Here is a 25,945-nt window from a genome sequence, read left to right on the forward strand (position 1 = left end):
CACATAGTATTCCAGTTTAAAGGTAGAAAGCCACCTACAGACACATTGACCCCAGATAAGGGTACCGATTCATGTAGAGAATCACTGTGCACATATAAAAATTTTTTTAATGTTTATTTATTTATTTATTTATTGAGAGACAGAGCGTAGGTGAGGGAGGGGCAGAGAGGGAGACACGGAATCCGAAGCAGGCTCCAGGCTCTGAAATGCCATGTCAGCACAGAGCCCGACACGGGGCTCGAACTCACGCACCGTGAGCTCATGACCTGAGCTGAAGTCGGACGCTGAACCGACTGAGCCCCCCAGGCGAGAATCACTGTGCACATTTTATATGTGAGGGGTGTGATTCTGCACACAGCCAGCGTTTGTGCATAAACTTGAGATCCAGGTCTCGTGGGCTCCCTCGCCCTCTCAGGAAGGTGCTCACGGACGTTTCTGCCGTTAGAACTGACGTAAAGGAACGGGAAAGGTTGACAAGCAAAGGCCTTTCACTCATTGAAAAGTGACAGTCCTAATTCTGAATTATCTCATGAGCCATGTAGCCCATGTGCTGATGTTCATACAAGAGCCTGCTACTGAAGGGTTCAGGTTTCTCTCCGGCAGGCGATCTAGAACATTAAGGTTCTACCTTAAAACATCCCAGTGTCACATAATATAACCCGTTATGGTTTGGCCATTCACATGTATTTGTTGAACGTTTTTACACTCTGTTTTCTGCCTGTATACTCTACCAGTGGAGTAATGACTTCTGTAACTTGCCTTTACAGTCTGAAACCTACCAATCTCCATGCTTTCAGACAATAGCTTATTTTAAATTGGGCATACCTAGGTTTTTGTTTTCTAATACATTTTTTTGGAGATGCAGGCACGATTACTACTAATAAAAATAAAATCCTCTCCCATTTGTGTCGCATAGTCAGTTTACACAGAACTTAGCATCCCTCAGCTATTTTAATCAGGAAATGAGGAAAAATAAATTAAACCGCAAATGTAAAGAATATATTCCTTCTTTCCCAGTCACCTTACAAACAGTGTGACCAACAGTATGATACTGAGCAAGCAACAAATTTCAGAAAAATAATGCAATAAATGATGCAGAAGTTTGGAAATTTTCCATGGTTCTCTTCTTCTATTGTGGAAAGAACCATCCTAACTAGATTGAAAGAACATTCACTCACCTAAACCAGTTTGCCTCAAAGAAGACTCATTTGATTTGCTGAAGAGATATTTTTTTCCCCCTGAAGGATATCTTACTAAAATTACAGGTATCATCGTTTATGAAATGGGATATGGTAGCTTGACATAGTAGGGGTTTTTTTTGAGATTCAGTTTTTTTAATGTTTATTTATTTATTTTTGAGAGAGAGAGTGTGAGCAGGAGAGGGGCAGAGAGAGAGAGAGAGGGAGAAAGAGACTCCAAAGCAGGCTTTGCACTGTCAGCGGAGAGCCTGATGCAGGGCTCGAACTCACAACTGTGAGATGACTGTGACCTGAGCCGAAGTCAGACACTTAACCGACTGAGCCAGTTTTTAAGGGAAGATATAAGACATAATATTTGAGATACATACCCTCGGTAAGCCAAGGGACTTCTAAGTCCATTGCATGATGTCTTATAATTCCAAACCCAAGTGGTTTTTTTTTTCTTTCGCATTGTCTACACAGCTGACATAGATTATCAGGGTACAGGTTCCACCAACTTAAAAAATAGTAGGTACTATGAAATGCATGCAGTCTGAACCCCGGTGTGAAGCCTTGCCTTTTGTAACAAAAACAACTAGTTTAGTGCCCTATCGGAAAAAAAAAACCAACAACAACAACAACAAAACAAAACATTGTGGAATACCATTAAAAGAAAAAAAAAAACCTCAGCACATGTGGCGTGATGCGTGGGGGAGGCTCATCTCCAGCCCAAGCAAGCATTTCGTTTAGGCAGCACGAAGGATGCTCAAACGGGTTAAAAATAGCGAGCTGAAATTTTCACCTCCTAGGCAGCGCTAATCCAATGCAGACTGTTGATGACATGGCCATACCATCTGCGGAAACCCTGGAACCACAGTTCTTAGGGGACCCAACAGTACTATTACTCAGCTTGTCGCCAGCCAGGGGGGGGGGGGGGGGCGCGAGAAGAAGAGGGCCAGAGGGAAGAGAGAGTGAGCGAGGCGGCACGTGGAGGCGGCTTGTTGGGAGCAGCGGAATGAAGCGGGGAGCAGAGGTTTAAGGGCCGGAGAGAAAGGAAAAGCAGGAGTGCGGTGTGTGCTCGGGCCCGCTTTCCACCTGACGTGTTCGTCAATCAGGCCATATTGGAAACACGAATGGAATATACTGCTACGTATTGCTCATGTGCGCTGATCCCTTGGTATGCTCCAGTCACGGCACTAGCCAGGTTTTACGTGCACCCCCCCAGTCCTTGGGTGAGATGGGTCCCAGTAGTGCCCTTCTTTGCCAAGTGGAGAGGCCTGACACCCCAGGGCTAGCGACAGCCGAGCTGGGGGCTTGAACCCGGGGCCGGTCTGCCCCTAGCGCTTGGCTTCCAACCTCTGTGCCGTGGCCAAAGCCGGAGAACAGGCAGTTCCGGGTCAGAGTTCCCCTTTGCCTCACTGGTGCCAGTTGTGGCCCCTTTTGATGGCGTGGCTAGAGAGCAAGGAGGAGACTGGAGACCTCTTTAGGAGATTCAGCGATATGATTACTTGGGACCAGGCGGGATGAGCTTGAGGGAGAGGGAGCTATTGCAAATACTTTCTCTCTCCTGTGGTTGGATTCAGGGAATGTGTAGCCGGAGCAGTAAATGTAGGAGAGAAGTGACGGAGGAAAGTTTGCTGTCGGATTCTGTTTTTCTCAAGCAAGCCTAATGAAAAATCCTCCCAGACTTTCCTTTCCTTTGAACCTGACAAATGTCAATTTTTCCTCCCTGACTATTAGGCTGTGGGATTAATTATTTAATTGACAAAATGTGCTTCCTGCCACAACTCCTGACATCATACACATGATAAAAATGAAAGATGAAAAAACGTTAGTAGTAGCCAAAGATCTTTGAACCGATTCCAAAGAATCATGCTAATGTAGCTTGTCCGTGGGGTCCTGAAACAACTTGTCAATCTTCATTCTGCTTTGTAAATGACACAGGCAAGGGCCCCTTCAGCCCAAGGAAGGGATACGTAGAGACCCCTGTGAGTGCCATTTACGTGGAGCATTCAAACGTAGAAATATGATGCTTTTATGTCTCTTGACCGATTTGGTGGCCTACTGTCCGACTTGATTTTTGTGGCTCTAGTGACTGCCAAGTGACTTCCATTAATTATGTATTCTATTTAGAGACTGCAAAGCCGGGGATGGTTGTGTTTTCACAATAATGTGCCATGTGACCAGATCCCATATAGATCTCTTTCTCTGTCTCTTTTCAAATCTCTTCCTATGGTGTATTAGGTGACGGGAGTAGTTGTTGTTTCAGCAGCTGTGGAACCCTCCGTAGGTGTGATGGGGTTAGGGTGACAATGACCTGTTTTGCATTCTTGGATACCAGTTTCTCTGATTCAACTTTGAAGAGAATTTATCCTGTCAGGTCAGGTCTGAGATACATTTCTCATGAAACAGCTGCATAAGATCATCCCACAGTTTTAGAGAAGTGATAAAGTAAGAGATCTTTTTTTTTTTTTCCTCTGCACTATGTGCATTCCTTGTAGCGTCCTCGACCGAACGAAAATATTTATCAACTCCAACAAGAAATGTTGGCCATGAGGGTGAATTTTGAAACAAGGCGACGTCTGGAAATAGGAACGCTTTTGTTCCGCAGAACCATATGTCTGCAAAGCACCTCTCAGACAGTCTTAACCCAAAATGTTTACCAGTCAGTCAGTTATTGGTGTTGGGTGGTGAATTGCAGAATTTTAAAATGAAAAGATCACCGTTCACTCCTCATTCATAGAATGGCGGTGGGGAGGGGGGTTATCTGTTTTTAAATTTGAACAACAGAGAGCATTATGTCTGTGTTTATACATTCCTGAAATCAAAATGGAACATACATCCGTAAAGTAGGAAAGGGAAGGAGGAAGGCAGGTTGACAACGACAGGCGCTCATTAACAGCTTGCTTCCGGTCCCCGAAACTCTCCTCTTTCCTTACCCCTGCTCCGGGGTTTGCCTTCTCTTCCTGCTTATCGCTGTCAGCAGTGCCCAGCCGTCCCCAGTTCCCCCAAATATGGCTTCTGCTTCTCCCCTCATGACATTGCTCATCTAAGACTAGTTCAAGGGTAGCAGACCCCACAGGCCCTGATTTTTGACGGATAACCAAGGATAACTCTGTTTTGTGAAACAAAAGAACATTAGAGGAGCAGTCCAGGTTTTCCTGTGACCACGTGTCCAGGATTCCAGCGTTACGGTGGCTTGCATGAAGCCTCATCGACCCATCCCCCAGACAACTCCTTACTTGCTCTGAGCTGAACAGTGATCCAGGGTGCAAAGGAGATCTAAGATTCTACAGAGTCCCCGAAGGACAAAGCTGATGCAGCTAGTTTTTCCCTTTCGGTCGGATGAGCGCTCAGAATGGGGTGCAGCCCTGGGGTGAAGATCAGGAAGAAGGCTGTGACTTTGTGGCAGACAGAGACTGACCTGCCTCTCCATGGTCGTTCTGGGACTGAAAGTTGCCTTGCAAGAGCAGCTGGTTTCCTTGGCCCCTCAGGAGCTGAGGGAACCAACCAGATGGGTTTTCTCTGCTCTGATATTGGAGTGCCAGCCAAGGAAAACGGAGGGGAGAGATTTGTCTCTAGAGTCTAGCAGGACTTACCACTAAAGCACCCCCGGAAAGCCACAACGTGCTTAGCGGCACCCAAATTGCAGGAAGTGGGATAGGCTGCAAGACAAACCAATCAGGAAGCTGCTGACGAACATGAGCAATGAAGATAGAGGAGGAAAACTTGAACCTAAATTAAAAAGCGTATGAGTGCTTATAGAAATCCAAGTACCAAAAAAGGCAGCAACAAGAAAACCGACAGTAACCAGCAAATGCCAGGCTGGGAAGGCTGCCATTTGCATAGGAAAAAATATAATAGATTAGTTGAAGAAAAGAGGGTGTTCACTGATCAAATCCGGATTCATAGTTTTGAAGACCAAGGAGAAGAAACAACTCAAAACAAGAAACCAAGTTCCAGGTAAAATTAAAAAGAAAACACATGTGTATATGCACCCCCCCACACACACATACACTCACCCCAACACACACCCCTAAGCTCATCCTAGAGAATTTTTTCACCTTAGAGAAAGAAGATATTTTATAAGCTTCTCCAGAGAAAAAAAAAAAGTTACTTTTCTTCTTGCTTACGAAAGAAGCAAAATGAATGTCTCACCTGCGACAATGAAAGGAGAAGACAGTACAATACCACCTACTGGGAGAGAAGAACTACAGCCCGGGGATCCTCTGTGCAAGGAAGACATCCTTCGTCTCTCAGAGTAAATTCAGGATAGTTGGGGACATGGAAAGATTGTACGCGTGTCGTCTGAGAAAGCGTTCAAAAAAACAATACCGATGAAATCAACTCGGCAGTATGTATGTGGACAATTCCCAAATGACGATAACAGAACAACTGGAAATGTCTAGGAACACACCGTGGGAGACCTTGAAAAAAGGCTAGACTAAAAAGCGATCACTTGTCTCAGCAATACCCAGGAGCTGGAGGAAAGTGGTAAGGAAAGTAAGAGTTCTGGAATCTCAGTCGAAAAGGGAGAGGGCGGAACAGGGGATAGGAGTTTTAGTAGAGAGAAATCATTGCTACTTTGCATTCAAATAATAATGAAAAACATGTTTTTGACTGTGAATGTCAGGAAAGGGAGGTAATCATTAGAGGAAGGGAAAAACACAGTAGACCTACCTAATTAGCAGGAGGGAAAGGGAATGAATAGCAGTCTGATCAATGTAGCAGAAACTGCTCCAAGGAAAAAGGGGAAACAAGTAAAATCATGAATAACCATAAAACAAGATGAAAGAAGGCAAATCTACTATACTACATATTACATGAAATGTAAATGCGCTGAGTTTGACATAAACAGAACTATCCCATTGGTTTCTAAAAATTATGGGTATTTATAATAAACAGACTTAAAATGGCAAAAGGATGGTTGAGAATAAAGAGATCGATAAACAAGTATCAGGTAAATACCCACCAAAACAAAAAGAAAGAAGGAATGGCAGTATTAGTAGGCACAGCAGAATTTGCTATTAAAAACACTAAACAAGATAAAGAGGACCACAGAGTAAATGATAAAAGACAGAAGGATGAATTGCATACATTAAACAACATTTGGGGATATTTTTGGTTTACCTCCTTTGGAATCAGATCTAGAAGACAAAAATAAGGAAGCAATTATATAATATTAATATAAAATTTCAGTTAAACATATGTATATATACATAGACAGACATTTATAACTATCAGATAGAAGGGATACAATTTTTCATAATTCTACATAATAGTTACAGAAACCAATTGTGCATTTAGCCACAAAAATCAGAAAAGTAGAGATTTAGAGATCAAAACATTTGATCATACAACTCAGTAAAATTTGAGATAAATAACAAAAAGATAAACAAACGAAACCTTTTTTCTCTCATGGATTATGATAACCCTAGATTATGATAGGAAGCAACAGAAAGCAATGAAAAGAAAGTTCTGCTTTAAAAATGTGTGGGAGACAGAGAAAGCCATAATCATAGGAAAAATATATTGTTAATGAGGAGATTTAAAGAATAAAGACCAACAAAGAGGAATTTGCTATAGATCCTAAGAGATGAGTAAAAAAATAAACAGAAGGAAAATAAAGCAAAGGAAATGGAAGGGAGAGATAATCAAGATAAAACTGAAATTAAAAACAAACAAAAAAGCTGATTCTTTAAAATGGCCAAGGAAATAGAAAGCCCCTGATGATCCCAATTAAAAAATACTGAGAACAAAAGGAGAGACACCGAACACCGTGTAACAACTAAAAGGCACTGCTCCACGCAATTCAAATCTAGGGGAATTTATTTTTTCTTAGCAAAATATGATTGACCCCAAATTATGTCACAACATGAAGAAAACTTTCCAAAACCAATTATCTCAGAAGACAGTAGGGCAGTGGCTAAAAGGTTACCATTATAAAGGAAATAGTTCCTTTTGGTGAATTTTAGGATCCGAGGTGAATTGTACATAACCTTTAAAGTGGAGCTCAATCCAAGGTTCAAAAAGCCATTTAACACCCCTCCCCCCCCCACACACACGCACACGATGGAAAGTACTAAAATTCATATTATAAAGCTGGCGTAACCTTAATAGTAACCAAAAATCTTGATTAAAATAGAACATAAAAGAGGCTATCTAGACCAAAATTACTTCTTGATATATGTGTGAAAAGTAGTCTAAATAACTGTTTGCATGTGAATCTAGCAATGTATAAAACGGATGATAGTCAGGGCCAAATTAATAACCAAGAAGTTACTAATCCTTGGTATAATGTGAGGATTTTTCAATGTTAGGAAGTCTATTAACATAATTAGATTAATAAATCAAAGTAGAAAAACATGATCTTATCAATAAATGATGAAAAGGTTTGGGATAAAATTTAGAAACCATTCCTTATTAAAGTAAAACTCACTAAGTAAAACAAGAATAAAAAACACAAGCATCTGAGTCCTATATAAGATGACCGCTGAAAAAATTTGAACAGTATTCTAATTGAGGAGATCCTAGGACCATTTCAGTTAAAATCAGGAACATGAGAGAGGCTCACCTCCTCTCTCACAATTCCTATTCAGAATTGTTTTTGATGTTTTAGCGACTGAACTAAGAGAAGAAAATTGAATCATTGATTTATATTTTGCAAAACGTTCAAGTTGGCACTTTTGTGAACCGTATGTCAGTTGTATGCATACAAAAACCACATGTCTCTAGAAGTTAAACGAAATAGTTGGAAGCAAATTGGTGCTTGGATGAATACAAGATAAATATACAGACATCACAGGTCATGGAGCATAGTGGTTAAGAACATAGATTCTGGATCCAGGTGATCTGTGCTTGAGTCCTAGGTCTGCCATTCATGAGCTGACTGGCGAGTGACGTAACCTTGGCCAAGTAACTTGCTTGGACACATTACTTAGTTTCTCTCTGCTTCAGTTTTCTTCCACGTAGATTGCACCTTAGTTTTCAATCTATAGTTGTCGAGAATGAAATGGGTTAGAATACTGCCTGATACATGTTAAATACTATTTTTGAGTAATTATTAAACAATAATTGGCTAGCTTTGGAAGTCAGAATAAAACATCCTATCCAAACAGCAACAAACACTATAAAATTCTGTGGAATACATTTTCTAAAAGTGGTATGAGACCTTTTATGAAGAGATCGCTAAAATGTTATTGGAAAACATAAAACAAGATCTGCGTAGATAGGAAGACAGTCAATGTTTTTACATGGGAAGACTGATCCCCTAAGAATACCAACTCTCCCCAGAATGTGTGGAAGTCAAGGTTTATTTTAAATTAGAGAAAGGGGGCTTAAAGTTCACATGGGGGAATAAATCTGAAAATAGTCAAAAACATATTTAAAAGGCTAATAGTGATGATAAAATGGCAATTAGATAATATTTATATATATTATATATAGATATATTATATATTATATAATTATAAAATAATATATATATTATATATATATGTATTATATATCAACATATTATATAATATATACAAATATGTATTATATATCAATATATTATATAATATATAAAAATATGTATTATATATTAATATATAATATAGAAATATGTATTATATATTAATATATAATATAGAAAAATGTATTATATATTAATATATTATAAAATTATATGTATAATATATATTAATATATTATATAATATATAAATATGTATTATATATTATATAATATATATAAATACGTATTATATATTAATATATTATATAATATACATAAATATGTATTATATATATTAATATATAATATATATAAATACATATATAATATATATTAAGTCCTATGAAGCCACTGCAATCACATCTATATGATATTGGCATAAATAAGGATAAGTCAATCAGTGGAATAGAGTAAAATTTCAGAAATAGATCCTAGTATATAGGGAAATTCAGCATGAAACAGAAAACGGTTTTTCTATTCAGTGGGACTTGATAAATGGTGCTGGCACAACTGGTTATCCATCTGGAAGAATATAAAATTGGACCCATATCTCTCAGCATATTCAAAAATAAGTTAAGATGGATTAAAGACAAATGTAAAAAATAAAGCAGGAAGAATTCTAGCAGTTAATTTAAAAGACTGGATAAAGTAGGATCGACTTGATCCACAAATAGCAGCAAGCTCCCCAAACGACGACTTCAACATCTAACAGTTATAAACCAGAAAACAAGAAGTCTAGAGGTGGACTGTGCAGGGTTCAAAGATGCCATCAAGGACCCAGGTTCCTTCCGTCTTTGTTTGCTCTGCAATCCTTAGCATGTGACCTTTGTCCTGTGGATCCCCAGATGTTCACTGCATTTTCATATTCCTGGCTGAAACGGAATAAAAGCAAAGGTGAGAAGTCCTTCTCCCCTTTGGACTGTTTCTTTTTACTCCCTGGAGATGTCTTTCTACGTCTCTTTTTTCAGAACTGTTATACTTGGCTACGCTTAGCTGCATGAGAAGAGGGAACATTTACTATTTTTGCTTTCCAGCTTTTATAACAGAGGAAGGCAAGGAAAAAGTGGCTGTGAATCCACACAGCCTGACCGGGAGACTACCCGTACACCTCGAGAGTAGGGGAGACCCTGCTCATAGAAACAGAAAACTCAGAAGAAAACGCTTAAATGATTAATTTTGTATTTAAAACCTTAGGTATGTAGATTAAAATACCATAAACAAAATTGTTACTTTGGGAATTATGTTTACGACCCACGTGACAGATATAAGGTCTAAGCTTTAATATATGAAGAGATAACTTTCACAAATTGGAAACAGAAAGACAAACAGTCCGATGGGAGAAACGCCAGGGATAAGCCATTCATAAAAGAGCAAATTTAAGTAGTCGGTAAACATGTGGAAAGGTGATCGGTTTTCCTGTTAGTCTGAGAAAGGCAGTAGCTAACCCCAGCTCCTATCCCCCCACTGCAAAGCTCCCAACCTGGCTTCCCTCACTGAGCATTTGTGTACCGTGTGACTACCGGTGCTCTGCTTGGGGAATATTCCTCCCACCTTGGAAAGCGGAAAATTAATGGAAGAGGCTATGGTGGTGAGAGGTTTTCCCGGTTGGAATTCTGAGCACATTTTTTCAGGGAGACAGCCTCCGTACCAGGATGTCATGCTTTACTGTGCTTTTCATCCAGTTCCTCAGACACAGAGAACTTCATTACTTACATGTTCCATCATGGCCCCCTACATGTTGTTTTCATAGGAAAATATATCCAGTTGACCCTTGAACAGCTTGGGGGTTGGGGCCCTGACACCCCACACAGTCAAGAATCCACGTATAACTTTTGACGTCCCCCAAACTTAACTACTAATAGCCCACTGTTACTGGAAGCCTTACCAATAACATAAGCAGTCAATTCTCATACGCTCTGAATGCTGTATGTGTTGTATTCTGGATTCTGACAATAAAGTAAGCTAGAGAAAAGAAAATGTTATTAAGGAAATCATAAAGAAGAGAAAATACATTTATAGCACTGTACTATATCAAAAAATACCCACATGTAAGTGGGCCTACGCAAGTCAAACCCATGCCGTTCAAGGGTCACCCTGTCGACTTCTCAACACAAGATACTCCTAAAGTGAGGACTTTCTATACATTTGTGAAGTTTTGGCTTAGTAAGAAACCAAAAAAAAAAACAAAAAAAACAAAAAAAACCAAAAAACCAGTGTATGAATCGCTTTACTCAAAAACTTTTATACAAGAATATGAAGAAAACAGAACAAAAATCCATTCGTAATACTAGAGAGAGTGGAGGAGAGAGAGAAAGAAAGGAAAAAAGGAAAGAAAAGAAAAAAAAGAAAACAAAAGAAAGAGCAGGCTGCACGTGTAGCTGAATATGGAAAATTTGGGGTTTACCTTCTTCCTTTCATCCAGCTTCAGCCAGGGTGAGATTTCATTTGGTGCTGGGCAGAGGCACATTGTCTCTACTGAACCATAACCACGATCCTCTTAAAAACAACTTCCGCTGGCATTGCGCTATAATGTTTTGCTGGATAAAGCCCTTTTGCCTGTTAGAATGATAGCATCCGTGACATATCAGGATTGTGCCGAGGGGGAGAATGAAGAGAGTTAGTGACATATAGGTGGGACCGTGCCTTTCAAATACTTTCATCAATTTCCAAATAGAAAAAGGCCCATTTTTAGCTTTTAGATATAGATTGCTTGGGCGGGGGGTGGGTGGGGGAGGGAAGTTTTATTGCTAGAATATTCCTAAAATGATGAATAATTTAAAAATCTTTCTCTATGCTGTATGTTCCAGAGAGGTCCAAAGAATTAGATTCATATTTCTTAGATGTAGAACATGAAGGTTATACATATCATTTTAGAATGTCACTAACAGCACTGGGCTGATGTAAAAATAGTATTAACACCGCCTTTAAGATAACAATTATGTGTCTGTCTGTACCATTTTATCCTGCTTCGGAAGCGAAATGGGATGCATTCGTTTTTTTTCCTCACCCCCCTTATTTTTATTTTATTTATTTGTGTTTTTTTGCATTTTGAAAATATATTAAACATTCCAGCATGCTGAAAATTGTGAAAGAGGAAGATTTGGGAGCCAAGAGCAAAATGCTTTTAATTTTAAAGACTGAGATTTAGTTTAGTCTTGGATGCCATTAGAGTGAATAATGGGAACGGATCCTAGACTTCAAAAGAAATATGACCATATGGTCTTACCATTCAGCACTTAATGCTGCTATGAATTTCCAGTTATACCCCAAACTTTTCATTTCCCCAGTGTTCCCCCTCACCTCTGTCATCATACAAAAATGAAAGGAATCTGAAACCCTTTTTTTTTTTCTGAAATACTAACTGATGCAGAGAAAGCTTTTTCTTTGTGAGCCTAGGGTTTTATAAAGAAAGACAAAAACCTGAAACATGAATCAGATACACCAGGCTAATTACCGCAACTCCAAAGTTTATTACTTTTAAATATTAACTACTTAAAATGATTCATTTAGAGATCAAAATGATTAATCCTTCTCAGGCACTATAAATGTCAGCGGCGGGATTAAAGGATTTAGATGGTCATGTTTACTCAACCTTACGTTTCTGTACTTAAAGACACAAGTTAAAGAGTTCCAGTTTATCATTGTTGCCCGTTAATGTTTTCCTCTCAGATGCCTCTTTTAGCTCCCCTGCCTAACTGATTGTTAACTAATTTTGGCTGTTAAAGAGGCAAGTGTTTCTCTCGGGCTTGGTGGCCACCCTGCTTTGTAGATTACCTACCAGAAGGTGTGAGTAGATAGATGTAGCTTATAGCCCTCCTCCGGACGCAGTGGGGGTAATCCTTTCCCCCTGCTTCGGCCTTTATTGGTCTGATGTCTTGAGCCCCCAGCTTCCTGCTACATTTTGTATCCGGTCCTCCCCACGTTGCCAGTTTCGGATCCACATCGTGAATCACTGTGGTGCCGCTTCAGTCGCAATTATTAGACACCTGCTGCTTCATGCCCAACCATATGCATATTTATACCAATACCTACTGCAGCTTGACTCAGATACCGCCAGACAGGGTGTAGGCACGTTATGATCACTCGGGTCTTAGATTGTTCTGAAAAAAAAAAAAAAAAATTACTAAGTGACAATAAGAAGCAAGTTCATTTCGGAATGCTTTTTGATAAAAAAACCAAGCGCGAGGTTATTTCTCTAGTTACAAATAGTTGCCAATGTCAAGGTGACACCGTTTTGGGGGTTGGATGTATAAATCCTTGGTGATTCATGCTTACAGAGATGCTCTTTCCTTACAAGTCAGCAGACTCACAACCGAATGTTTGTGATTTGAGTCACTAGACTCAAACCCATTATCCGGGTTTGCTGCACCCCCCCCCCCCCCCCCCCGGAACTCCGCAAATCTTCTCCTGAAGAAAATGTACATTCTCCGGGCCATTCATTTTTAAATGTTTATTATTTATTTATTTATTTATTTATTTATTTATTTATTTATTTATTTTTGAGAGAGAGAGAGACAGAGAGAGACAGAGAGCGCATGAGCGGGGGAGGGGCAGAGAGCGAGGAAGAGAGAGAGAGAATCCCAAGCAGGCCCTGCTCAGCACAGAGCCAGAAGCCAGGCCCAAACTCTGTGAGATCATGATCTGAGCCAAAACCAAGGGTCAGATGCGTAACTGACTGAGCCAGCCAGGCGCCCTGGGTCATTCATTTTAACTCTGCTTTCTTTGCTCGCAAATATACTTGGGGTTTCCCCTTCTCACCCTCCTCACCAAGTTCGCCATGGCGCCTCTGTCTCCTGTCCTCATTGGCAGAGGTGCCCTGCACAGCTGAGTTCAGGATGAATGCCCTGGCCAACCTGCAGTGGCTTCCATTAGACTCGTGTTTTGAATAACAAACCGGATTCTAATTTTGACATACAGATCATGTTCTCCGTCTTCTAAGAACTTGAGATAATCAGTATGTGGTTATAGGTGTTACTATCACATGACCAGGTAAATTGAGCAAGCCGTTGAAGATGCTTGCATTTTACATACAGTATAAAATCGGGTGGGGCAGTTAAGGTATTTAACGGGATTTGAAGTTGATTTTGAAATGTTGTTTTGTGTAGGGCCTTACAAGTAACGATTTATCCCCTCATTGCAATTTCTGTTGCATGTTCAAGGGTGGGTATTCTGTTCAAACAGTGACAAATATAGCTTAAGAAGGTTAAAGCATTTGGATTGTCCCATAAAGTATGCAGTAGGTCTCAAAGGGGAAAAAGTTACATACATTTCTAGATTGTGTGATCTTCTTATCATTTTGCAAACGCAGCAAGAACAGGGAACTCTAGATAAGATGGTGGCGACATTAATTCCACAAGCATCAAATAAGAAATATTTGCCCAATTTGTAGTTTTGTGTTATCCTCCACTGTTGGGGGCATGTCAGTGCCTAAGGAGAGAGAATCCATCCAAACTCACAGCAACCAAGGAAAATATGTAAAGACAATTATAGATTATTTTATTTCCACGTATTAAGTGTATATGGAATCTTCTCTCCGTTTCCCAAACTCCATTTGGAGGGTTGTGACTATAGAAGAAATGAATGAATAGCCACCATTTTCCAAAGCCACGTGTGATGAAAGGAAGGGCAGAAATGAAATGAGAGGCAAATATTGCTGTTCCAACATTTCTTACATAACTTTACTTCTTCACAACCAATGAGGAAGGATTTTTAAAATCCAGCTTCTCCAGGAGAAGGTAATAAATTAAAATTCTAATTATGGAAGAGGAGCTAAAAATTAGCAAATCAAAAAATATATGTATTTGGGTTTTTTTAAGGATATAGACTTCAATGTTTTTCTTTAGTATGTTTTTTTTTTAATTTTTTTTAACATTTATTTATTTTTGAGACAGAGAGAGACCGAGCATGAGCAGGGGAGGGGCAGAGAGAGAGGGAGACACAGGATCCGAAGCAGGCTCCAGGCTCTGAGCTGTCAGCCCAGAGCCCCACGCGGGGCTCGAACTCACGGACCGTGAGATCATGACCTGAGCTGAAGTCGGACGCTTCACCGACCAAGCCACCCAGGCACCCCATAGTGTGTTTTTTTAGATTAAGGGAAGTAACATGCAAAGTAAAACTTCACAACTATGAAACAGAGCATCACTAATTTCCTTCACTCACAGTCCCCTCTGAATGATCATCACAAGAGTTTTCTAGCCTTCCTCACCTTTATTCATGCTCAAAACCATAAGCACTCACATAATCTGTTGGTTCTCTTTCTTAGTTTCCAAAAATGGGACCAGACTATACACACCATTCTGCAACTTGTATTTTTTTTTTTTTTTACTTAAAATAGATACCATGGGCTTCCCTCCAGATTCAAAGATATAGGTCCAAACTCACTGTTTATGCTAGCCACATAGTGTTCCATTGAACAGGATACATAAAGTATTCAGCCATTCCCTTTCTGGTAAGCATTCCAGTTATTTTAACTCTTGCAGCCATGACATAGTAATCATTATTTGTACATGCACATTTAAGATCAGGTGATTTTAGCCTCAGAAGTAGACTTTCTGGGGCGCCTGGGTGGCGCAGTCGGTTAAGCGTCCGACTTCAGCCAGGTCACGATCTCACGGTCCGTGAGTTCGAGCCCCGCGTCAGGCTCTGGGCTGATGGCTCAGAGCCTGGAGCCTGCTTCCAATTCTGTGTCTCCCTCTCTCTCTGCCCCTCCCCCGTTCATGCTCTGTCTCTCTCTGTCCCAAAAATAAATAAACGTTGAAAAAAAAAAAAAATTTAAAAAAAAAAAGAAGTAGACTTTCTGTGCTGAGTATTTTTAATTTTAATGGAAAAACATTTTCAAAGAATAAATCAGCATGATAGAAAGCAAAGAAAAAATAATAGGATAAAATCATAATGAATTCACCTAGCAGGCCCACAGAATCAACTGTTTTTGAAAATCACAGCAATTCTTGGCTTGTACCCCAAATTTCAGTACCGCTGACCTCCATTCCAGTTCCCCATTGCACACTTGCGGTACGTTATACTCTCTCACAATGTGGTATAAGAGAGAATCTACACATGATAACAAGTGTGGTATATACACAAGAGAAATGAAGATATATATTGACAAAAACTTGTACCTGAATGTTCATGGCAGCATTTCATAATAACCAAAAAGTGGAAACAACTCCAATGTCCATTAACTGGTGAATGGATTCTGTAACTGAACCCAAGTGCACCCGCCCGAAGCACAGCAAAGCCAATCGCTGAGACATCAGGTATCCAGTAAGGGAACAATCTATTCAAGAGGCAGCCAGAGGAGGAAATGGGGGGGCAAGGCCAAATCCACCTCCCCAAAGGGGAACAGAACAAGCTTTTTATAATCATAGGGATGAGGCTACATTTATACTGATGAAAAGGGGCAGAGGGAACGTAAGATTATCCATAAAGAAAGGTGGAGAATGTGCATTGAGCGAACATATCTGCAACACACATCCCAAGTTTATTTTGGAATGGAGACTTCACATCAGAGTGAGGCAGAACTCAGCCCTTGACATGTTGGGAAGTTACCTTGGGGCAAGGAGGAGGGGTTGTGGGCATGCTCTGAGAGCCGGCATAGAGTTATCCCTGGATAAGGGAAGTAGGGCCTTGCTTGTTCCTAGGCTGGGGCCGTATCCCTTGACTTTGAGTCCAGGCTTCTGCAGAGACAGCTGGTGAGTTTGTTAGTGGGGTCTGAAAGACACAAAAACAGATTAGGGGAAGCGCTTCTCTGAAAAACAAGTTTTAAACTCTCTGCTAATTTAACCTCATTCACCGTATGGGGCACGGATTCAAGTCCCGCCCCCCCTTCCCCCCGAGTTATGATCATTTCTCAATCTTGATGACCTGGGACAATGACCACTGCAGCCACTTCTTTATCTCCTCATTTGAGGTTGGTTTGGGGTAAAGAGCAGTTTTTGCAGATCTTATCTGTAGCATGCCTATGTGAGGGGCTACCGGAAGTGTTTAACCCATAGGTCACAGCAGCGAGGGAAGTCGAAACCACATGGAGTCAGACATGCCAAGTTTTTCCCTGTTACAGATACCCCATACAACTGAACACTATTTGAGCCTAAAACTGAAGTATGGATATATGCTACAATGTGGATGAACCTGCAAAACGTAATGCTGAGGGAAAGAAGCCAGGCACAAAAGTCCACATACTGTAGGGTCTGTAGGGTCTGTTTTATTTGAAATGCCCTGAATAGGCAAATCTGTAGTGACAGAGAGTGAATTGGCGTTTGCCTAGGGCTAGGGTGAGGAGAGGAGGGGTTGGGGGGGGGGGGGTGGCAAGAGGAGGTGACTGATCATCGGTACAGAGTTTCTTGGGGGAGGTGATAAAAATGTTCTGAAGTTGATTGCGGTGATAGTTGCACACCACAAGGCATGTACCGAAAAACAGAAAAAAGAAAAAACAAGGGAGAGAGAAGAGAGAGAAAGCAAAATCTGGACCGTAGAGCGATCTAGACTCGAGGGAAGAAAATAACCGTGGGTTGGGAACTGGACCACCCAAGAGTACAATCTGTTTCTTCTCAACGCACCCAGAGATAGTAGATGTCTCGCTTACTGGTGAACGTACTTGGCATTGCAGCTTTGAAAAATCCCTCCCTGCTCTGACAAGGTTATAGATGCTTTGTGAGAAAAAGTCCAAGAAGCTAAGCCATTTCCCAAGCCCCTTCCTTTATGGGAGGAGTAGCTTTGCTACGTGCCGACCTCACTGGAAGCATTTGTTCTTAGCTGGTCCTGTCCACTTTGTCACAGACCTTTACTCATTTCTTTCAAAATGGGAACTTTTTTTTTTTTTAACGATCCAGCCTGCCCACGTTGTTGTTTTTTCAGTTTTTAAAAAACAGATTTTCAAATTTATAAGCATAGTAAAACAAAAACGCCTAATCCTATCCAAGCTATTGTTGCCTTTTAATCACAGTGAATTTCACCCTCAGGTATACTTTATTCTCACTGCAATGTATGGTTTTGGTACTGTTTCAAATTATAGTAGGAAGTTCTGTGTTGGCCCCGCTAATCAAGGTGACCAAAATGCAATGTGCAGGAGATAAATACTTACTTCACCAGTTCTAGCCAAACGGAATTAGTGCAAAGACTCTTAAAAGACAAAGAAGGAAATTAGGGTCATGTTGTTAGAACCCTCGCAAAGAATACAATCTGAAGAAACCATGGAAAATAAGAATAAATGTGTCCTTATCTCTTTCATGTTTCTTGAAGCCAAAGCAAGATGGCCAAGTTTTTAGCTGGTTCCAGAAGCATTTTTTCTACCTTTGTCTTTCCACTTTTGTACATTGCCCTAAAGCCTTCCCTACCAACCTCACTCAGCCCAACCCTCCCACCTCTGTGATAGCCTTCTGCCAGCTGTCTCTCTTCCCCGAGTCAGAAACCTTTCTTCTTTCCATCATCTGTTTTTGATAAGTATAGCCCATCTTGCTAACACTGCTGCTAGATTGTGGAAAATAACCTGCTAGAACTAATTTATTCTGGTTTGATCCCTAGGTCTCCCCGGTGGCGTTTGCATTCAAACAGGGGATCCCACAAACAAGAATCCTTAACCAAAGAGGGGAATTGACATGAATAGGGTCCGAAGCACCTAAGCAGATCTGGGCTAGAGATACTTTTGAATGAAGGAAAAGTGAAAGTCAACGGTGGTGGCGGTGTGGCTGTTCTAAAATTATCTGGAAATGATCCTCTCCTCACCATCAAATGCTACATTTCTTTATGCTTGTCAATTACATTTGTCCAGGGGTTTATTTTTAAAGCCATTCTCCTTTAGCCTTTCTTTCTACTAGTCACAATTGACATAAAGTATCTCTTAAACCAAGTCGTGAGAACCCTGAAAGATGAAAAAATAGAGGAGTAAAGGGATTTGAACAGAGCTAGTGAGTGGCTTTAACTTAGATCTGCTAGAGGTCGAGTTTAGTGTTCTCTTCTAGAGGAAACCACAGCAGACTTTTTAATTGAGGAAGCCAACCTAACAGGGTTTCCTCCGCGTGTGCTTGCTTTCCAGCTTGCATTTCAGAAAGAGCCCGTAAGAGTTTTGAGTTATTGTGAGACGTTGATTTCCGAGGGTCAGTTGTTGAAGGAGTTTGGACTCTACGTATTGGCTCATAGGGATGGTGCTTTGGGTATTTATTTGCAAAGTGAACTGTGTTCACATACCTGAGCAACAAATAATTGAAGACAGTTTTCTGTTTTCCTTCACCTCATAGATCTTTGCATCAAGATGTTACCATTGTAAAAAGTCAATAACGTGGAAAATGTTTTAAGTTGCGTTTCAAAGATTAGAAAGAAGTTTTACTGCTTTTAACCTCTCTCTTATTTTTATTTTCCAATACGGGCACCTCCCCAAATAGAGGAAAGATGCAGAGGATTTTATCATTCATTTTTGCCCTTTAAAAATTATTATGTATTCTTCTTTTGAACAATCAACATGTATAATGGTAATATTTAACTGTTTTTGACCCCTTTCTTCCCTCTTCCCATTTAAAATGTGATGTATAAATAACAGTGGAGAAATTCTCCCACCACTATTCCATTAACTGTCCATAACATTGACCTTTTTTGGATTTACTTTCATAATACAAGCTACACTAATTCTTTAAGAAAAGATTCTGAGAATACTGTGCCTTAATTCGTCAGGCTTGCCCACTTTTTCCACTGTCCGATGGGCTCTTTCTCCCTTTTCTTCTTTTCTTTTTTATTTTCCGACATATTTTTTGGTTCAGGTACTTATTCAAATCTCTCTCATAAGCAGTTTGATTTGCAGCTAATTGTAGCAACAGATTTTCATTATTTATGAGTGTCATTGTCAGAACCCATCTCGAAGTCTGGCCAAGATAAAGCTGATTCCGACTTCTGATATGACCACAGCAATAAAGCAATTAACCACACTAGTTAAAATGTGCTGAGGCCTGGAGGCTTACTGATACCTTTATAACCAGATATGTCCTATATTGTGCATTATGTTTGACTCACTTCCTAGAAGATTCAACATGTTGTTATTTTATCAGAAATCACCTATGACATCCGCTTTTAAAACCTACAGTGTTGTGTTAGCTCTCACACCAGCCAATTAACTTTAAGATGTTTGTAGATTGAAGAGATAGAAGTAGGAAAATGAAAACTATGAGTGATCTAAATGCTTCACATTCTTGAAAGGTTGGTTTTATGTAGTGGCATTTAAATCAGTCGTTGTGTGCTGTTATTCTTTACATGGATTTTGATTCTGGTCGGTACCTAAATCTAAATCTCAGACTCCATCACACCAGCATGAGACAAGAAATGGAAGAGTCATATACCTGCATCCTGCAAGCAAACATATTTCTCCCTCTACTCATCCAGAGGCCCATAAAACATACGTGAAAGTTCAAGAATACGTACACGATTGGCGAAGTCATTAATAAGAGTAGTCATTTTAAAGTGTCACCTAATTTAAACACTTTTACTTTAAGTTATTGCCGTGTCGTGGGTTTTATTATGCTCAATTTATTAGTAAAGGCCCGCAGGGTTCACAGCCGTTTATTTTTCAGGGAACTTGATTTTATCATTAATTTTTAAATACATTTTTCTCCCACTTTATTTTTAGAGTGCACTTTATTTGCAAAAATTGGTTTACTCTGATCAATACCGATGTTTCCAGGTGATTACTAAAGCGCAATGTCTAGAAAGTCATATGTCTGCAAATTTTCAAAGCATGACACTCCAAAATATAGTATATGTACACACACACACACACACACACACAGGATTTGTGTTTACATCGGTTGCTAACTTAAGGTGGGAATATGTAATAAAGATTGACCAAGCTCCTATTTCTACTTAACAAGTAACTTAGTCTCTTTTCTCTTGCAAAGGAGTGACATCTGGGTGGGAAAAATCCCATCATTTAGGACTAGAGCCAAGACACCAGAGATAACTCTGACAGTTTCTCTTGCTTCCCAAGTTGCGAAACAAACTTCGATCACTGATAACCAGTCCTTTCTCTGGGCTGAGTTGGCATGGCGTGTTCTCCTTGGCTTACCTCTCTCTGGAGGTGCTTACGGGCTTAAGTGGTTGACAAAGGAGCCCTAAGTGGGGGTGTGTGGGAAGTCAGGGGAGGAACCCCACCCGCCCGCCATAATTGCACCCACTTGACCATATGCCATGCTTTGCTAATGTAAACACCTGGTGCTGATAACTGAAAAACCTGAATGCTTGAGTGTTTATTTTAGGGAGATTTCTTAAAAAAAAAAAAAAAAAAAAGAAGAAGACGAAGAAAATGAAACATGTACTCACTAGTTGTTATCTTTTTTTCCCCCTAATTAGGACAGAATTTTACCCTAAGGCAGTTAGGAGTTTGTGAACCAGCAACTCGAAGAGGACTTGTGTTTTGTGCGGAAATGGGGCTCCCCCACAGAGGTTACTCTATCAGTGCAGGGTCAGATGCTGATACTGAAAATGAAGCAGTGATGTCCCCAGAGCATGCCATGAGACTTTGGGGCAGGGGGGTCAAATCAGGCCGCAGCTCCTGCCTGTCAAGCCGGTCCAACTCAGCCCTCACCCTGACAGATACGGAGCACGAAAACAAGTCAGACAGTGAGAATGGTAAGTACCATTTTTTGCTCTATAATGTTGGCCTTCAGAGCTGCTGTCTGTTGTAGTCAAATGTGGGGGCATGCTTCTCTTCCTTTCTTCTCTCCTCACATTTCTTCCTTCTCTTTCTTCCTTCTTCCTTTCTTTTGGTTCTAACGCAGTAGAACTCAAGAAGTGTCCTTGAATAATGCATTTTTTTTTCCTGGGAAAAAATCAATATTCGACCTCAGATGGTTAAATTATGCAAGCAGTCTATGATGTGTTAGCTATAGTTTTGAAAAACATTTTAATTATGTACAGAAAAAAAAAAGATTAGCTTTGACTTATCTTGGACCATGTCACCTGTTATTCTCTGTGGGGTAGCAAAGAAGGGGTGATAAAGTTTACCCCAGAGCCAGCTTGTAATCAAAGATGTCTTTGTAGATTCCTCTTGAAGATATCTCAAAGTTGCAGAATCTTAGAATGGATGAATGAGCACACAGAATAGTTTATTAACAGGGCTCAAGTGATTGAAGAACAAATTTGATCATGCTTTAAACTTACTAGTTGATGAGAGCCATTGAAATTTTGGTAAAGAGGGAGAGTGTGGTTTTTGATGTGCTTTGCGGACTGGATTATTATGCAGTTAAGTCCACACACAGAAACTGCATTGTAGGATATCCAAATAGCACTGTTGCATACTGTAAGAAAGGTGTCTTTAGAAATTATTGGGATTTTTTTCTTAGTGCCAATGCGGAATAACAACAGTTCATTTATATACAATAAAAGCTTTAAAAGGAAACTTAATTTTTCGTCAGTATTGCTTTTAAGAAGAATTGGGGCGTCAGTGCCAACGTCCCAGACAACAAAAGGACATTTCTCTGTTGGCATTTAGTATTAACGGTGCCCTTGCTACTTTAATATAGTCATTGATGCTATGTGTGTATGATGCACCAGGAAGCAAGGAGAAAATTAAAATGGAGGAATTGCATGGCATTTGAAAAGAAAGATGGTTGTTTCACCAACGGCGTTTCATTTGTATTATTTATTGACCAACTTTGTCAGCTTCGCTTTGCCATAGGAAAGCAGGTCTGTTCAGCTTTCCGTTTTAGCTGCCACAGGACGGAGTGGTGCCTAATGCTTTCACTCTTACCGGCTTCCCTTCGAGTCACCAAAAAAAGTCTCACTTAAACCAACTAACACAGGATCTTATGTAGAATACTTCAGCGCGTCAAACCAAAGTCAAGATCGATTAATGATTCGCACTCACTGTATTCATTTTGGAAGTGTCAGTTCTTGATGGTGGCTGGCTTTATTCCAGCCCCAAACAGGAAACAAGGACGGTTCTTTCTGACAAAATGAGTCTTCGAATCAGGCTGCCAGCGTTTCTCTGAGCTAATCCACTCACCTCCGTAAAACCTGTATTTGTATCTGCTTTCACTGGGGATTCAGAAGTTCCTGACCTTAAATGCGTAAGCGTTGGTACCAACTTTGTTTCCTGTCTATCCGAATCTTCAGGTACGATGGTTATATTCCAACGTAGCACTCGGCATTTGATTTCCCTAAACTACATGATTAAAATTTATGGTAGTTATAGAAAAGAGCAGAACGCAGCAAGATAATGCATTCGTTTCTGATTATCTGCATTATATCCATACCCGTATCCATTAAATATTGTCTCGTATCGGGTCAGTTGTTCTTTCCACCCACAATCTTTGCGGCATCTTTATCCTTTCTAATGACAAATGTATCCTGTTAGAGCATCCGTATTCGTAAAACAGAAATGAAGTGTACGATTTTTACAATTCCACACCTGCTGAAGCGATTTCACGGTGAATGCCCCAACACATGCCGTTTTTTGTTTTTTGTTTTCTTTTTGGAAAATCTAAAACTTACCAAATTTTCAACTTTTAGTTAAGAGTATGAAATATCCAAATGGCAGGGAGGAGAGAAGGAAGCCTGAGTTTCTCCCTACCATGGACCCTCACCATCTGCATGGACTGTCATTACCTAGAGGAGGTCCTCGCCTCCCCTGCTCCCTGGTAGACCTTGTTCATGGAGTTACGTCAAGGTGAGAGAAGGTGTGCTCTTTCCTGCCTCCAGGTGCTTGTTATGAAGCAGAATGAAGAGAGACAGGAAGAGGGTGTCAAGGGCCCTGCATCGAAATTCAGAACATTTGGTAGCATTTGTTGAGAGTAAACAACAGGTCAGCCAAGTTAAGAGTATAGAGTGTCAAAAACAATGTTTGTTGAGCTGGGCAAGGGATGACTTAAACTCGTGTTTACTCTTTTCCCCAAGGTTTGGCTGTGGTTGTTTTAAAAAAAAACACAACAACAACAAAAAACATTTTGATGGTCCAAGAAGTCCCAATGAGGTCAGCCTAGGGAAGAAAACAAAAAAGCAAACAAAATAGATATGGCCTCTGAAGGAACACTGGTTGTCGCGTAGATTTAATATGTACGGCCATAGGAGCATTTCAGATTAATGTATTTGTTCTGAATTGTCACTGATCAGTCCGAAGGAGCAAGATTCCACTGAAAGGAATTAATTGCATTAAGAGGTGGGAAAGCATACTTTTCTGGGATATGTGGCAGATCTTTTGAATTGTGGAATGAAATAAGAGTATTGAGGAATTTTTTTTTTTTCTGATATAAAAACTATGGATATCTTTCTTAAGCTGAGTTGTAGGGAAAACCAGAATCCCTAATCCTACACACGGCCTTCTAACATCCTTCTAAGCCGTATCCTCAAAACTGTTACGTAGTTTGCTGTTACTATTTCTGGTCAAATATTTCTAATATAAAATAAACATAATTGAATTCTGTCCTCGGTTATTCTTCACAGCTCTAAGTTTGAGAGGCTATTGATTTTTCCAGTGATATCTTTCTTTGCTTTTCATTATTTTAAGTGTCTAATATCATTCACTGTACTAGCTTCAGATGCATCATTGGAAGTTCTGTTATATCACTATAGGTCGAAACAAGAGGGACATGTGAGAAATAACTCACCAAAATGAAACGAATTCAGGAACCAGACATTGCCTTGTTTTCATCCGGTTTAGCACTGGAGTTTTCGTTGACTGTTTTCATCATTTGAAATAACTGTGAATAGGCTGTTTTCCCCAGAAAACTGTTATTCAACATTTGTAAAATTATGCAAGCCAAGTGCCCGATGTTCTGGTTGAAACTTCAAAGAAGAGTGTAGTCACTAAAAGGGATTAGGTTTCATTTATTTATTGATAAAGAGGCCAACAGTTCAAGTTAAGAAGGCGCTAGAACGGCTGTGAGGCTAATGAAATTTTGATGGTCTGAGCATCCCACAAGAGGAAAGGAACATTCGGACCATGTCACACGTCTCCATGTTAGCAGAGATTCAAAACAAGTGATAAAATTTATTCTTTTGCAAAACTAACTCTTCACCAACCACGGGGATTTGAAGTTAAAAAAGCATTTTGGGGAAAGAATTTTGTTTTTCCGGTATATTGAGTTACGTATGCAATTCCAAATGTTGATCTTGTTCTGAGTTAAGGACATGGGAGAAGACTGTTCTAGACACATAGTGCTTGCTGTGGTCGTTCTCCTCATTCTCCAGCCAGATACTGGTGGGGCAGTGGTTTGTGGTCACCTACTAAGCCGCCGTTCTGGTAAGCTGTTGAGAGGTGACAAAATAAACGTGATGAGTCGCCCTCATCAAAGGTAGAATTGCCAGTATGCTCTGGGTTGTTTTAAGCATCTTTCCTGTCTCTGATGTATTGTTAAAAGACCCCCGGCTGAATTTCCACTCTCCAGCTTTTCCAGCTTTGCAGGTAATCTGATCTCAGTTCCAACTGTCTATTTAAATGTCAGGAACAAAGGACTTTTTTTTTTTTCTCCCCCCACGACGTCAACCTTTAAGCTTTAAAAATGTTTGTTTGTGCATCTTTTCCCAGAAGAAGCCAAAACATAGAACATCCTTTGTCGTCCGGCAGTGCGGCATCATGAAAGGTGCCTGGGTTTAGAATCACACTGGTCAAGGTTTCAGTCTCTTCTTTCAGCAGCTGCGACTCTTGGCTCCTGAATCACCCGGAGCTGGAGTTCCCAACTTTCCCCTCTCTGTCTTCGGGGGTACTGCAGTCCCAGAGGTGCGGTGCTGTCCTGCTGAGGTCCTCGTCTTGGTTCATCTCCCTCTCTCCGTAGTCTCTTATGCCCCTTGGAAAACCATGACCTTTGAAGTTAGACCAGGAGGAGCTGGCACTCCTCTTCCGCCTCGTTGTCATTCTGGACCTCGAGGACCTCCACTGAGGGACGGTTGAGGACATGTCGTCAGGGGGGCAGATCACCTGGGTTTGCCTGGGTCCCACCACCTCTGCGCTGTGTGACCTTGAACAAGGTAGTTGACCTTCCTGTGCTGCAGTTTCCACAGGGGTAAAATAGAGAAAATGGCCCATGGCATATAGTCCGTATAGGGCTGTTGTAAGGATTAAACGAGTTCAGATCTACAGAGCTCGTCGTGTGCCTAGAACACTGGCGTCGAGTGAGTGCCCAAAAGTGCGCGTTCTTATCATCTGTAAAAAGTGGACACTTATGTCTCCTTCCTAAGAGGTGATGGGGATTGAGTTAGATAAGCATCATCAAGTTACCTCCACCGTCGTGGCCCACAGCGAATCCCCCCTCCTACCCACCCCCGCCTCTTTTTACTCTCTCTCTGTCTGCATT

The 25,945-nt window shown here is 40.5% G+C and overlaps 1 protein-coding gene across 1 annotated transcript in view; it reads left to right on the top strand.

Annotated features, from left to right (window-relative positions):
* TENM3 (teneurin transmembrane protein 3) overlaps positions 1 to 25,945 on the top strand; it is a 451,388-nt gene that overhangs the window by 425 nt on the left and 425,018 nt on the right. The window contains exon 2 of the mRNA XM_047856975.1: positions 21,006 to 21,284. Coding sequence (XP_047712931.1) covers positions 21,006 to 21,284 — 279 coding nt within the window. The remainder of the gene's footprint in view (positions 1 to 21,005; positions 21,285 to 25,945) is intronic.

The sequence above is a fragment of the Prionailurus viverrinus genome, chromosome B1 (genome assembly GCF_022837055.1).
Source record: "Prionailurus viverrinus isolate Anna chromosome B1, UM_Priviv_1.0, whole genome shotgun sequence".
Taxonomy (NCBI): Eukaryota; Metazoa; Chordata; class Mammalia; order Carnivora; family Felidae; genus Prionailurus; species Prionailurus viverrinus.